This window comes from Haliaeetus albicilla, chromosome 1, assembly GCF_947461875.1.
Source record: "Haliaeetus albicilla chromosome 1, bHalAlb1.1, whole genome shotgun sequence".
NCBI classification, from domain to species: domain Eukaryota; kingdom Metazoa; phylum Chordata; class Aves; order Accipitriformes; family Accipitridae; genus Haliaeetus; species Haliaeetus albicilla.
Window position 1 is genome coordinate 77822634 of NC_091483.1, and position 12499 is coordinate 77835132.

The following is a 12499-nucleotide window of genomic DNA, read 5'->3' on the forward strand; positions in this document are numbered from 1 at the left end:
TGGCACTCCTGGTCCAGGAAGGGCAGCAGTGAGAACCATGTTGGGGGGGGGGGAAACCCACTATAATTGACTTAATCCCCAGACTGAATTGTAACTTTTCTGGCTTAGATTGATCTCTTCTTTCATGTTGTCTCTGGAACTAAATTTTCAGTGATCAGCATAGCCTTTTTCTACATAGTTTTAATTCTTTAACCAGATTGTTGTCTGTGGTTGGTGTCCTGCACCACTCAAAACTCATTAGTTCTGACCGATGGTAAAACAGCAATTCACACAGCACTTGCCAGTTGTGTTGTTTTGTGATAAGGTGGCCCCCAAAATTCAGGACCAAGTGAGTAAGTTAAGTGTACTTGCTGTTGCATGATCTCTGCTCTCCTCCAGTGTTGGAAGAGAGCATCTTTCTCAAATTCATTTGTCCACAGGCTGGGTACAGTACTCATTGAAATCGAAGGTTTCCCTTCTGTTGGGGAGCTCTCCCATATTCTGCTGTGGGTGCTTGCCAGACCTCTGGGAGAATTAAGCTACTAATCGTGTTGTTCTTTAAATATTTTTGACATAAAAGTTTAATTATCTTTATATGAAGTAGTTAACATGCTTTAAGGAATATTTAGTACTGCTTAATTTGAGTATTTTATCTAAGTGTTCTGGAAAGTACCTATAGAACAAGTATGAAAAGAAATGGATGAAAACATAGACAGGTGTCAGAATGTCACTGGAAGAATTTTATATCCTTAAAGGAAAAAAAAGACTAAAACTTTTATTAGCTGTGCAGTTTTCAGTAACTCAGTTCATTTTGCAAATTATTTGGCTGCTGTGAGATTGTGGTAGGCATTGTATAAAGTTAGAAAACAACAAAGTTATTTGTCTGCAAGGTAATAATGCAATAAAAAGTGTCTTAATGATATTTTGTTAAGAAGTTGATCTGTTGCAACTTGCTGCAAGGTAATTTTATAGTCACTAGGATTCAAAACTTGGGAAGGAGCTTTCTGATGAGAATACTGGTGGGAAGCCTGGATGCTATCAGTATTCTTAACTTTGAGTAGCACCTCAGAAAAGCCGCCAAGGGTCACATTTCACAATGTATTGTAGTGGTGTAGACTTTTAAAAAATAATGCTAATTAGTTATTTTTCAAAAAATATGAGAACACACAGGTGGAGTTGCCTCTTAAAGCACTCTAGCTCTTTGACCAGCACCAGCTTATTCAGTATTTGTATGTACCTTATTTTAATCTGGTGTACAGTGCAGACCTAATAAATGACCCTCTGGGCTACCCATGGATGTAGAATTCTCACTACGGAGAGTTATTTTCCAGATTTCATCTGCTATTCTCAGAACTCATTTCTTCTCTTCCTTTTGTCACTGGGATGACAGTCCTGACCCAGGAGGGGTAGAAAGAATGAAAAGATTGATGTGAAGAAAATATTGCAAGAGATACAATTTCCTCTGAAAGTTGAACACCTGCACTAATTTGGTTTGCTTTACATCCATAAAATAGGGAAAATAACGTGTTACGAAGACCTGTTGCTCTGTTGTTGTTTCTTGATCTCAAGAGCAAGGATTAGCTTCCATGACATTCTGGAAAATAGTCATAATGCTTTCTTGGTTTCTGGGAGTTATCTGATAGCTGTTGTCTTGCACTGGGCAAGCACTAAGCTGTCATTTCCTCCCATTTTTTCAGAAATTACAGCCAGCAGGAAGCAGTTAGACTTGCTTTCCAGTATCTTTCTCTATGCCGTGTCCATTTTCTGAACAACAGAATTAGTTTCAAGGTATGCTTTGTGTTTACTTGCATGAAGTTGATGATCCTTTGATTATCTTTGGATGATAAAATTCCAAGTAATTTGATTTTTTTCCTGTGACTGTCTGCTTTTAGAGATATAATGCTCCTGCATGGCTTTCAGCATGCTGCTGTTTATCCTGCTACTGACATCCCTCCTGTTTCTAGTTTCCGAAAATGTAGAAAACCCATAGAGTAAGGTTTCTTATTTTGGAAATTCTTTATTGCATCTAATACATTGGTCTGGTTTCCATTCAAATTGCTTCTCAATCTGTTGTCAATCTATATTTTGTTTTGAAAGGAAGTTGCTGGGGTCCGTTTTTTATAACTGTCCGTTTTTCACAAACTGTAACGCTGCAGAAGTCTGAGGCTGTCACTGTGAGAGGGGGAGATGACATTTGTGTGACGCACATATGTGCCGTGGGCAGATTTTGTAAATGTCTCTGCCTGCAGATCGGGGGACACAGGAGCTGTAACAAGTTTATTTTTTTAAGATAAAGCATACATGGAAAAGGCTAGAATAAAACTACAAACTGACATCTTAACTTCATTTGCTGAGAAATGTAATAGTGAATTCATTTTCCAAAATACAGTGCTCAATCAAACCAAGAATATACAGTTGGAGGGATAACCTGTTAAGAAATGTTATCTGTGTGAAGAATGAAGGGTAGCCCTTTGCCTTAAGATTTTGTAACTCTTAATAATGGAGTTAGTAATTCCTTTTATAATACTTTCTTGCAACTGATGTTTTTAGCACCAATAAATGTTTTATGCAATTTACAGAGATAGGACATGATTTGTGACAAAGTAGACAAAGCATTTTTATGCGTGTGAATAGACCATTTTCAAGCTGAAAGTGGTTAAACTACAGAGACTAAAAGAAACATTATAAAGCCTAGTGAAAAAATGCAAATATGGGTCATTTTTAAACACTTCTGACTTTTCACCAGTTCAGTGGAAACAACTTAAAGCGTTCAAAAACCTTCTCTAAACCCCTTTAGTATGTGGTATGTGTGGGAAGAAATACTTTGCTTCTCTCATCAAGTCATGGGAATAACTCCCGATTTTAACTGTGTTTTTCAGTACAGCCTTAACTGTAATAGTGGGACTAGAGCCTTTGTAATTGAAACTCAAAACTCTACTTGAAGAAAAGCTCAGTAGAACAGCTCTCTTACATCATACACTTTTATTATGATTAAATGTAACATGATAATATAAACCCAGCTTTTGCCTTAAACTGCCTGTTTTATTTGGCACTTCAACTGTTGTTACTGGCCCGTTCTTAGTGAGCTTGTCATTTTTATACATCCTGTTTGCTTACCTTCAAATGAACATCTTTTCAGAAAATCATATTTATTTAAGCTTGGTTGGACTGCAGAGGACCCTGGATGGGAGGTGCAGGACTTTGATTTCAGAATGCTCCAGACTTTCTCATTTTTACAAAACTGTTCTCTAGTTTGTAATCATCATCAACCATTTTCTTAATATTGACAGAGAACAGCAGAGGTCAGTGGCTGTGGGAGGAACTGAAAAGGGAGAGAGAGAAAAAAGAGCTTTAAGGAGCCCTTTGCACTGGTTCAGTATTTGTCAGAGTTGCTTTGGTTTTTAGGAAGAACATAATGGAGTGTAACTCAAAAGGGAGTTTTATTATCCTCATTTACCAGAAACCTTAATACTCTGTTGAATTATCCCTTTCGAATTATGCTAGTCTTAAAAGTCTGGGGTTTTTTGGTTTGGTTTTTTTTTTTTCCACTGTAAGGATTGCTGACATGTATAGCACCATGATGTTCAGCTGAGAGAATGGTGAATCACATGAGATGCTTTCCCAACATAAAAAAACAAAAAGTTAAGTTACAAGGAAAGTGGAGAGCTCAGTGTTCAATATGTAAAATACTCCTGTACTGTTGTTTTTAGTGTCACTTGACTGTGTTCTGCTGACCTTAAAAAAGAAAAAATTAAACCCCGTGAAACTAATTTGATTATCCAAGGCCCCACACTTGCTTATCTCAGACTTTTTGATAAGGAAAATAAGGAGTGCCCCAGGTAATAGTTTAACGTTCTTGGGTCAAAGTACAGGTGTGCTGTTAAAGAAATTGCTTTCAGTGTTTGGGATCAGAATAAAGGAAGCCTTTGATGTTGGCTCCACTCGGGTTATTGGGTTTCTTTCTCTGAGACAGCATCCTGTACAACATCTAAAATATGGGAAAAGAAGCACAGAGAGTAGTCATTAGGACAGGCAACATTCAGAAATTATATTCTGTAATAAATCCTTGGCAGTGTCTTTAAAATATAATGTGAAATTAATACTCTGAAAGTAGTGGTATTGACAATGTTAAAAAGTGGTATTTTTTTCCCAAAGCATACTTAGAGCTCAGACAGTGGTTTAAAAAAAAGAACAAAAAACCCCAAAACCTGCTGGAATAAAATAACTTGCTGTAGGAGAAACATTTTTGGAGGAGAGAAAAAAAAAAGTAACAGTTTTCTTCATTTTTCCTTCATAGTTTGAATACATAATATTTTACAGCAGGCAAATCAAGAGTTGTTCCTTGAGGGTATTACATTTTAAATTAATGTTATATGGCTCTTCAGCTTTTATCAAAGTCACAGCCAAGATGCCAGTTCTGATAACATGATTTAAAAAAGAAAAAGCAGTGCTTGTGTGCTTTTTTTATATTGAATACATGGGTAAAAGAGCAAGGATAAGGGCCATGGGTGTACTTCAATTCATATGGCAGTAGCACAGCCCTGTTTTGCCAACCTGTTCTATAGGCTTGTGTTCTGTATCTTAAATATTGTCCTCAGAATCTCCAGGACTGCTTCTTCTGTGGAAAGTGTTTTAGTAAGTCTTGGCATGATCTGTATTGTTACTGGAATGGCTTGGGGAGTTAATCATTCTGCTCCTATTACAGTTGTTGAAGCGGATTGTTTTTCCAGTTCCTGTCAGCAGGAGTTTTCTGGGGGGTTTTTTTGTTGTTTTTTTTTTTTAAGTCACACCCACCAACCTATAAAGTTTATGGGCTGAAATAAAAGCTCATTTTATTTTAAACTAGAGTTTGGGTGTGTGTTAAGGTGGGTTCCCCCCTGCCGAGTTGCCATTATCAGCCTAGTCCATGGTCACTGTCTTGTGAGATGATGAAAGTGGATGTATACCCAGCATATGGTGTGTTGTGGGAATGCCTTTGATGCAAACTTGATTCATGCATTCAGTCTGTATTGTAGAGACACCGCCCCATCCGTAACTGGGAAATTGATGTCCATAGTTAGTTATGGGTAAACGTGGCTGCTGGAGTGTTGTAATTGTCAAGTTCTTTGATTCTTAATTTGTAGGTACTGTCCTGAGCTTCACTGCGGTGATTCCTGTAAGTTATCAAGTAGTTTGTGGTTTTCGCCACAGCGTGCGGGCAGGGGCGTTTTGCAGTCACTGTAAAACTCGTGGGATAAGTAGCAAAAGTTGGCAGCCTTAGCCAGAATTTCTCTGGAGCTGGGATTAATGGGACTGTACTCAGCTAGGGCAGCTCCAGCACCACTGATTTCTTTACACCACCACCCCCCCCCCCTTTACTTATTACTTAATAAGGCTAAAAATGCTTGAAACAGTGAAGTATTTACTGTGGACAGGAACTGAAATGCTGGATATCCAGGGAAAGCTCAGTCCTTTAAAATGTTTTGCCTTTCCCTGGGGTTTGCTTTCATGTATCTGCTACTTGAAAACAGTGCTTCTGCAACGTTGTGTTTTGTGTTTTATTGCTGATACTTAAGCTTTCTTGTTTTAGTACTTGATATAGTTGTTACTGAATATTGTCGTTTGATTTGCTTTTTAAATGGTGATAGACAATTAAAACATTTTACAGTAACGCATTATGCTATTACTGCTTGCTCATTTGACGTTAAATAGGTGTGATTCATATTGTTTTCATTCTTATTTTGAAAAGTATTATTTAAGATAAGGCATATCGTTATAGCATGCTCTGAATATGTAATTTGAGTAATTTTTTGACAGATGTGAAATACTTCCAGTTTTCATGTGGATGTTTGAAGTACATGTGTAGTAATAGAAAATGTTACCAGATTATCTTGTTTCCCCTTAACAGAACTTTATTTCTGATCATAGGTTTTCAAGATGCGCCTTGCAAGACCTTTGGTTTTTTGTACCCTGACAAGCATGTAGGATTTTGTGTGCATACTAACAGATGTTAGACAACTAACAGCAAAATTACTAGAGGTTTAAAAAAGACTGGTTAGGGATCACTATTGAAAAACACAACAGAAATCCATATCCTCGCAGTTATCGGACTACTAGCTGAGAATGGCAAGTTTACTTGCTATATGAATATGGAAAAGTAATGAGGAATTGTGACTCTCAGGTTCCAGTAACAGCAGGGAAATGTAGGATTTTCTAAATAGAAATCATTGACTTATTTTGTTTCAATTGTACCAAAAGGGAAAATCACATAAGGTAGTTGTCTCAAAATACTCTGTGTTGAGGCCTTTGTGTTGTGTGCTGTACCAATTGCTTGGATACCCAAGGCTCATTTCTCACAGGTGGTGAAATAATGATGTGATGCGTGCATAAATCTGAGTGCTGTGGAAGTATGTGGACCAGGGTGGTAATTACATAGCAGTAGTGTTGGCTATATATTTTGTGTAAGGGAATGGGCTGTGAATGTCCTGGAGAATGGCTGAGTGTATTTCAGTCTTTGCAATTAGCAAGAGGATATAAGTGGGTGTGACAGCTCTGCACATCATTGGGTCAACACAGTGCCGGAAACCACTTTTATTTTTCTTGGTCTCCTGCAAATTAAAAAGAAAAGAAGGAAGATGACTTGTTTTTACTGAGTTTGGGTAAATAAAAAGCATAGACCGCAACGGTATTCATCAGCTGTGCTCTTCCAGTAAAGTTTCAGCGTGCTTAGAATTAACCTCTGAGCCCTGTAGACTTCAATAGAGACTGCACATATGCCTTAAGTGAAGCTTATGCTTAGTTTTCTCTTGTATGTAAGTGAAGTGTGAATGTATGTGAAGTCCAGATCTTGTTCCTTTGAAAATCAATTTGGGATTGTTCCTATTCATTTCAGTAAGACTTGTAGCAGGTTCCTAAAACCTTAGGAAGCATAGTTAGAAACATTAAATGAGAAAAGAAAAGAATGAAATTAAATTTAATCTGCTAAGTAATTCAGGCTTCTGAGGGTAGCTGTCACCTTTTTGTACGTGCCTCTTGTTGGTGTTTTTATTTAAAAATATTCTCCCCTCTGCCCCCCGCAATCCCACATCCCAGATCATGGGAGATTGCATTCTGCTCATATTGAAGTTGGTGGCAAAAGGTGTTGGCTCTGATTCTGGTGGAATCAGGAGATTTTTACGTTGCATATTCAGCATCTAAATATGCTGAATATCAAAATACCGAAGGCTGGTAAGCACTCTTTTTTTTTTTTTTTTTTTCCTTGCATCCATTTACTGATCCATGTACCTGCATTGTATTTTAAAGTTTATTTCTACTTGACTGCCATTAGAGTTTTGCTCTACCTTGAATCTAAATGTCACTTGAGGTCATGGTGCACAAAACAAAGTCCGATACTTAAAAATGCATGATGTGTCAGGAACCTTAAAATATTTTTTTAAAGTATGGCATTTCTAGGAATTTTAATAGTGCATATTGGCAAATCTAATTCATAACAGCTTCTATGTTCGTGTAATGAGTGGGATATTTTTTGTTTGTTTTGACAACTCGTTCTTTACTTGAATTAATATTAGCATTTATTTTTAAAAATATGTAAATTTTTTGAGGGCTTATGGTAAATAAGTGGCAGCTCTCACCGAATTTACAGCCTAGGTAAGAATATAAAGTAAAGGCAAATGCCACAGGGGATTAGTCTCATGTTACATGTGCAAGATTGTAAATTAGTTGAATGTCCAACCTGTCATTTTCAGGTCTTGTTTTTGTAAATATTGATTAGATATTTCAGTAGTTTGCATTTTGTTAAAAACTTAAATCACTTTGATGTTTTACAGTGCATAAAGGAAGTTTTCTAGGGCAAATTCTTTTAAAAGAAGGACATTGTCAAGGGAGTTTTCCTGCTCATTTACTCTTTGCACTTGTAAGCATCCCCAGAAACGTGAAAATGAAAACTCTCCTTTGCCAGGCTGCTGTCCTCCATTTCATGTGCATATTGGTTTGTCATTATAGGGTTACTGATAAGTGTTATGCTTTTTGGCATTGATGTATTTTTCAGAAAAAAGAATTGAAGCATTTGTTTTGAAAAAAGAAAAACACATTTAAAGAATTACATGGACTTTGCAAACAGATTTAAGAAAATGAAAGGTAGGTCAAACTTTGGGCCTACAAACCTGACAATGTCCTTTACTTTTAACATGTGTGCCTTATTTGATACATTCCTGATCCTAATGATGTTATATTAATCAGCAGCAGAAAAAATGTGAAAATGACATTGTTAATAATCATTAATCTTAATAGCTTACCTTGTTGCATTTTGGTATGTTTTCTAACGTCAGCAAACGGTGACAGCCTACTTTGAGATCTATGTTACTTGTGCAACGCGATCACCTTAGTTACTGTCAGGTCGTAACATAAAAGGTTGCTTTACAAAAGGTTTAGAACACATCATAACAGCCTAGAGTCTGTCAGGGAGAACTTTATTATCCTCCGGTTGTGAGTATGCCTAATGATATCGGCTTCAACTCTCCCCATTGGAGTGTAGCACACAAAGATGCACCTTTGTTTCAGGAGCGACAGGAGGGAGGTGCGGGGAGGATTTGGGAGCGGGGAGGAAACCAGCCTGCTTGGGTAGCTCTTGTTCTTTCCAGTTTAAAAAAATACATCTTGTGCTAAGGTTGGTCTGATAATTTGTAAGTTCCCATGCTGCCAGAGGTATAGAGGTAATAATTCACAACCCTGCCTCTCCTGTTTTGGTTACAAAGCTGGATGATAGATTCATTAATCTTCTTGTTTGCAAGACCCACAATCAGTTGAAATGCTTGTGCATGGGGCTGGCCTCCTGTTGGGTTCTGCAGCTGAAAGCTGCTTTTTAAATTTCCAAGGTTTTTTTTCCATGAAAGCTGGGCTAGAATAAGGTTTTGATACTTTTTTTTCTAAGAGCAGCTAGTCCAGATTGCAGCTCTGAAAAGGCACTCTTCCGTTAGCCGCATGGCAAGTAGCTGCTACATATGGACAACTGCTTTGTCTCTGTGTGTGTGCCCGTTATACCTGGTACTATTTTAGAGAAATTCCAGCAGTCAGTGGCACGGTAGCTGTTACTGGGGCAAGAGCTTCACCACCAGATTATTTCCATATTGGAGGGAAAGAAAAAACCCCAAACTAATAGCTGGATTAGAGCTGTCATGGGAAACTTTTTTTTTTTTCCTTAAATACATTTAGATAACCTTAAGGGCCTGACTTATACCTAACAAAACCAGCAAGTTCAGAGTTAAGGCTTCTCACTCCATCTCCAGTACTCACTGGAGTGCTTGGCTCTCGTGGTGTTGGAGATCACACACTATCCTCAGATCCCTGCTCACCTAGGCAAAACGTTTGCCGCCTGAGTGGTGCCGACTGTTCCAGGTACGTCTGTTTACAATACACCTGCTGTCCTGCGCAAGCTGCCCTGCGCGTCTTAACAGTCCGCTGGTTTCCCTGGTATGTTAATGGCCGGTGGCAGCACAGCAGGTGTGGTGGAAGGCCAGCAACGAAAGGGGGAAGGGGACAGATGCAGTGAGAAGCTTTAACTTTGAGTTTCCTGGCTTCTGTGAGCACAAGTCAGACCCTTAATGTTGTGTTAATGTATTGTTTGTGTTTAATTTTTAGTAAAAATTTGAACACCATCCAGGCTACAGAGGTTGCAGTGGATAAGAAGTTTAAAAGCTTTGGTTCAAGATTACAGGAGGCTGCAAGAAAAATTAAAGACATGGAAATGAGGATCGAATGACAGGCTGCTATTTTGCCTCAGAATACTGAAGATTGTAAAGCATTGAGAAATCGAATTCATGACCCTGGAAATCAAGCTCAGATTAAGAAATGTCAGGTTGGTAGGGGTTCCTGAAAGTCTCAAGTTAGGATAAACTGAGATTGTTTTCCCATAACAACGGTTCTAGGATGTGGGGGTGGATGGTACAATTTTTGTTATCTGTGTTATGTGAAATGCTATACCATATACTTAAATAAGCCAGCTAAGTGAAATTATTATTATTTTTTTTAATTAGTTTCACATTTGTGGTGTCGAATGTCACTTTTGACCGGTTTACAGTTATTCCTCCCTGGCACCGAGTTGCATGAATTACTGTTAATGCAGGCATGGAAAATACTGCTCTTAAATACACATTGCTTTATCCTGCTACTCCAAGGGTCTGCTGCAAAGCCAAACACATGGTGCAGTATGACATTTCTAGATAAGAAACAGGCAGAACATATCTAAATGGTGGAAGAAGTAGTTTTTTGTTCAAAGGATTCTGGTTCATAGTGAAACTGTGTCTTTCCAAATGTAAACTTTTAAATAGTGGCTGCCACTGTGATTAAGTTACTGTAAGTTTACTTAAGTGTTGAGTTATTGTCTGCGATTTAGTGATATGGCATTTAGGCAGAAAGATTGTGCAACAGGAAGTCTATGCTGAAGTTCAAAAAGGGTTTTGGCAAGCGAAGGTCTGTAGGGTTTTCGTGGTCAAGGTCACTGGATGTATTTGAGTTCTGGGGATTCTTAAAGTCTGAGATTCTCTCTGGGAGGGTTTATCCTTCTAGTTGTTTTCCTGACTTTTGTTTCTGTGCTTTGGAGCTTGGTTTGGCATGTCGCTTAGCACCAACATTAGACACAGATAACTTGGTTGAAATCAATAGATACACTGGCATGAGGGGAAAACCAGACCACACCTTTATGTATTTCAGAGAGATCATTGTTTTAAAGGGTTGTGTTTTGTGATCCTGTATTTCATGATTTTCTGAGATAGCTCTAGTCAGAAAAGTGTTTCTTAAAAGTGACAGTTTTTGCTTCTGTCATCTGTCCAGACTATATGTATTCTTTCGTTGACAAAGGTGCTTTAGCTGTAGCTCTAAGGGAGTCATCTGTGCCATGTTTTTCCTCATTCATCTTCAACAACTTTAGTATCAAAGTTGTGTTTTCTTTTTTTAATTTTATTTTAGCTAGCGTTCAAACTTGTTGTTGAAATCCTGGGTTTGCTGGACTGACAATTGAGATGATGACCATAACATTTCACTTGTAAAATGAGCACAGTTATTCAATGCAATATGAATAGGACTTGCAATGTCATTTTTACATTTGTTTCAAGACATAATTGCATTTTATTAATGCTATTACATATACTGTTTTGAAAGAATCGTGAACAAGTCTATAACGTGCTTTATTCTAGGGTGTTTCTAAGTAAATTTAACGTGGGTTTTTATAATTAAATTCCCATTAAAGGATAGTAATTATTCTCTGGATAACTATGTAGCTTTACATTGTGTATTCATGTAGTGTTTGTATCCTGTACCACATTATTAATGTGTGGCTTATTTACTAAAAGTGACTGTATGAAGGTTATGTGGCCGTTCCTGGTTCAAACAGGTAACAGTAGTAAATTAGCAAGATGCATGATTTTTAATATATGGTATTAAAAAGGCTTCCATTTAATTTTGGTGGCTTGATATTACTGAAGGAATCTGTGTACCAGAAGTATTTTTAAGCATGTCTATCACAGCAGAGGTTAGGAATTTATGGTTTTACAACAGAGAACAGTTTTCATGGGTGTTTATACCCATGGAAAACTTCTGGTGAATACTTTTCACGTCTGAATGCCTGTCTGCTGTGGTGAGAATTCTGCAGTCAGTCCATTGGCATCATCAGTTGTTGGGAGATGCTGGGACTAGAACAGAAAAGAACCAAACGTAGTGACTCTTTTTCTATCTTCTTCAAGCGTAAAAACTGTTTGAATAGGTAAAGAACTTCAGTGCCAGATTGTAGCACAGCTGGCCTATCCTCATGACTTGGTTAGGGGTGGACATGAAATTTATGGGTGCAGGCTGGACAGTTGAGACTATGAGGCTAACAGACTCTTCAGCAGTACTCCTTCAGCCCCGGACCTGAGCTTGGTCCCAGTGGGGAAGCAATACGCTGCTTCTGTTGACTTGTGAAAATCTCTTTTCCCAGCAGCTGTTTTTCTTCACCAGGTATCTTGTACATCTGGGATTCTACTGACTTTTCCATCCACTTAAGATGCGGATGACAGTCTTTCAGGGCTTGCTTTTTGACACAGGCTGGGACTTTAGATGCAGGGATTGCTTATAGAAGGTAGCTGGGGAACTTCAGTCTTTTGCATTAATGTTGGACTAACTTGCATTATCAAGCAATAAGCAATGTTTTTAAATTCACACTGCAACAAAAACATGTTGTGGAAATCTGCATACAAAAAATATCTAGCCTCCTTCACTTTGGAGTGTTTAAAGCTATTTTAAAAGCAGGAAAAAAATGATGTATTTTATTCTTGGTTTTGCGTTTCCTTATCTCTTCAGGAAGTCCCTTTTTTTCCACCCATGCTTAACTACTTTTGTGTAAATGTAATGGTTTAATATTATTCCCTTGAGTACTTTTGTATATTTGTAGCATCTATACTGTTAAAAAGATGCTCTCTAAATATCTTGTTTTAATGATTACTTTTCATTTTAAGACTCCATAAAGAGGATATAAATGAAGTCTGCACTTTCAACTGATTTTCCTTCCCCC

The 12499-nt window shown here is 37.8% G+C and overlaps 1 protein-coding gene across 11 annotated transcripts in view; it reads left to right on the forward strand.

Annotated features, from left to right (window-relative positions):
- The window catches only part of CTBP1 (C-terminal binding protein 1), a 244849-nt gene that overhangs the window by 191160 nt on the left and 41190 nt on the right, over window positions 1-12499 (forward strand). For 2 of the 11 annotated variants that reach the window (XM_069795701.1, XM_069795699.1), the window contains exons 2-3: window positions 8006-8094; window positions 9595-9811. The exons of 5 other annotated variants lie outside the window; for them this stretch is intronic. In XM_069795701.1, coding sequence (XP_069651802.1) covers window positions 9805-9811 — 7 coding nt within the window. In that variant the 5' untranslated portion in view covers window positions 8006-8094; window positions 9595-9804. The remainder of the gene's footprint in view (window positions 1-8005; window positions 8095-9594; window positions 9812-12499) is intronic. 4 more of the 11 variants (XM_069795709.1, XM_069795705.1, XM_069795694.1 and 1 more) reach the window with 2 other exon arrangements.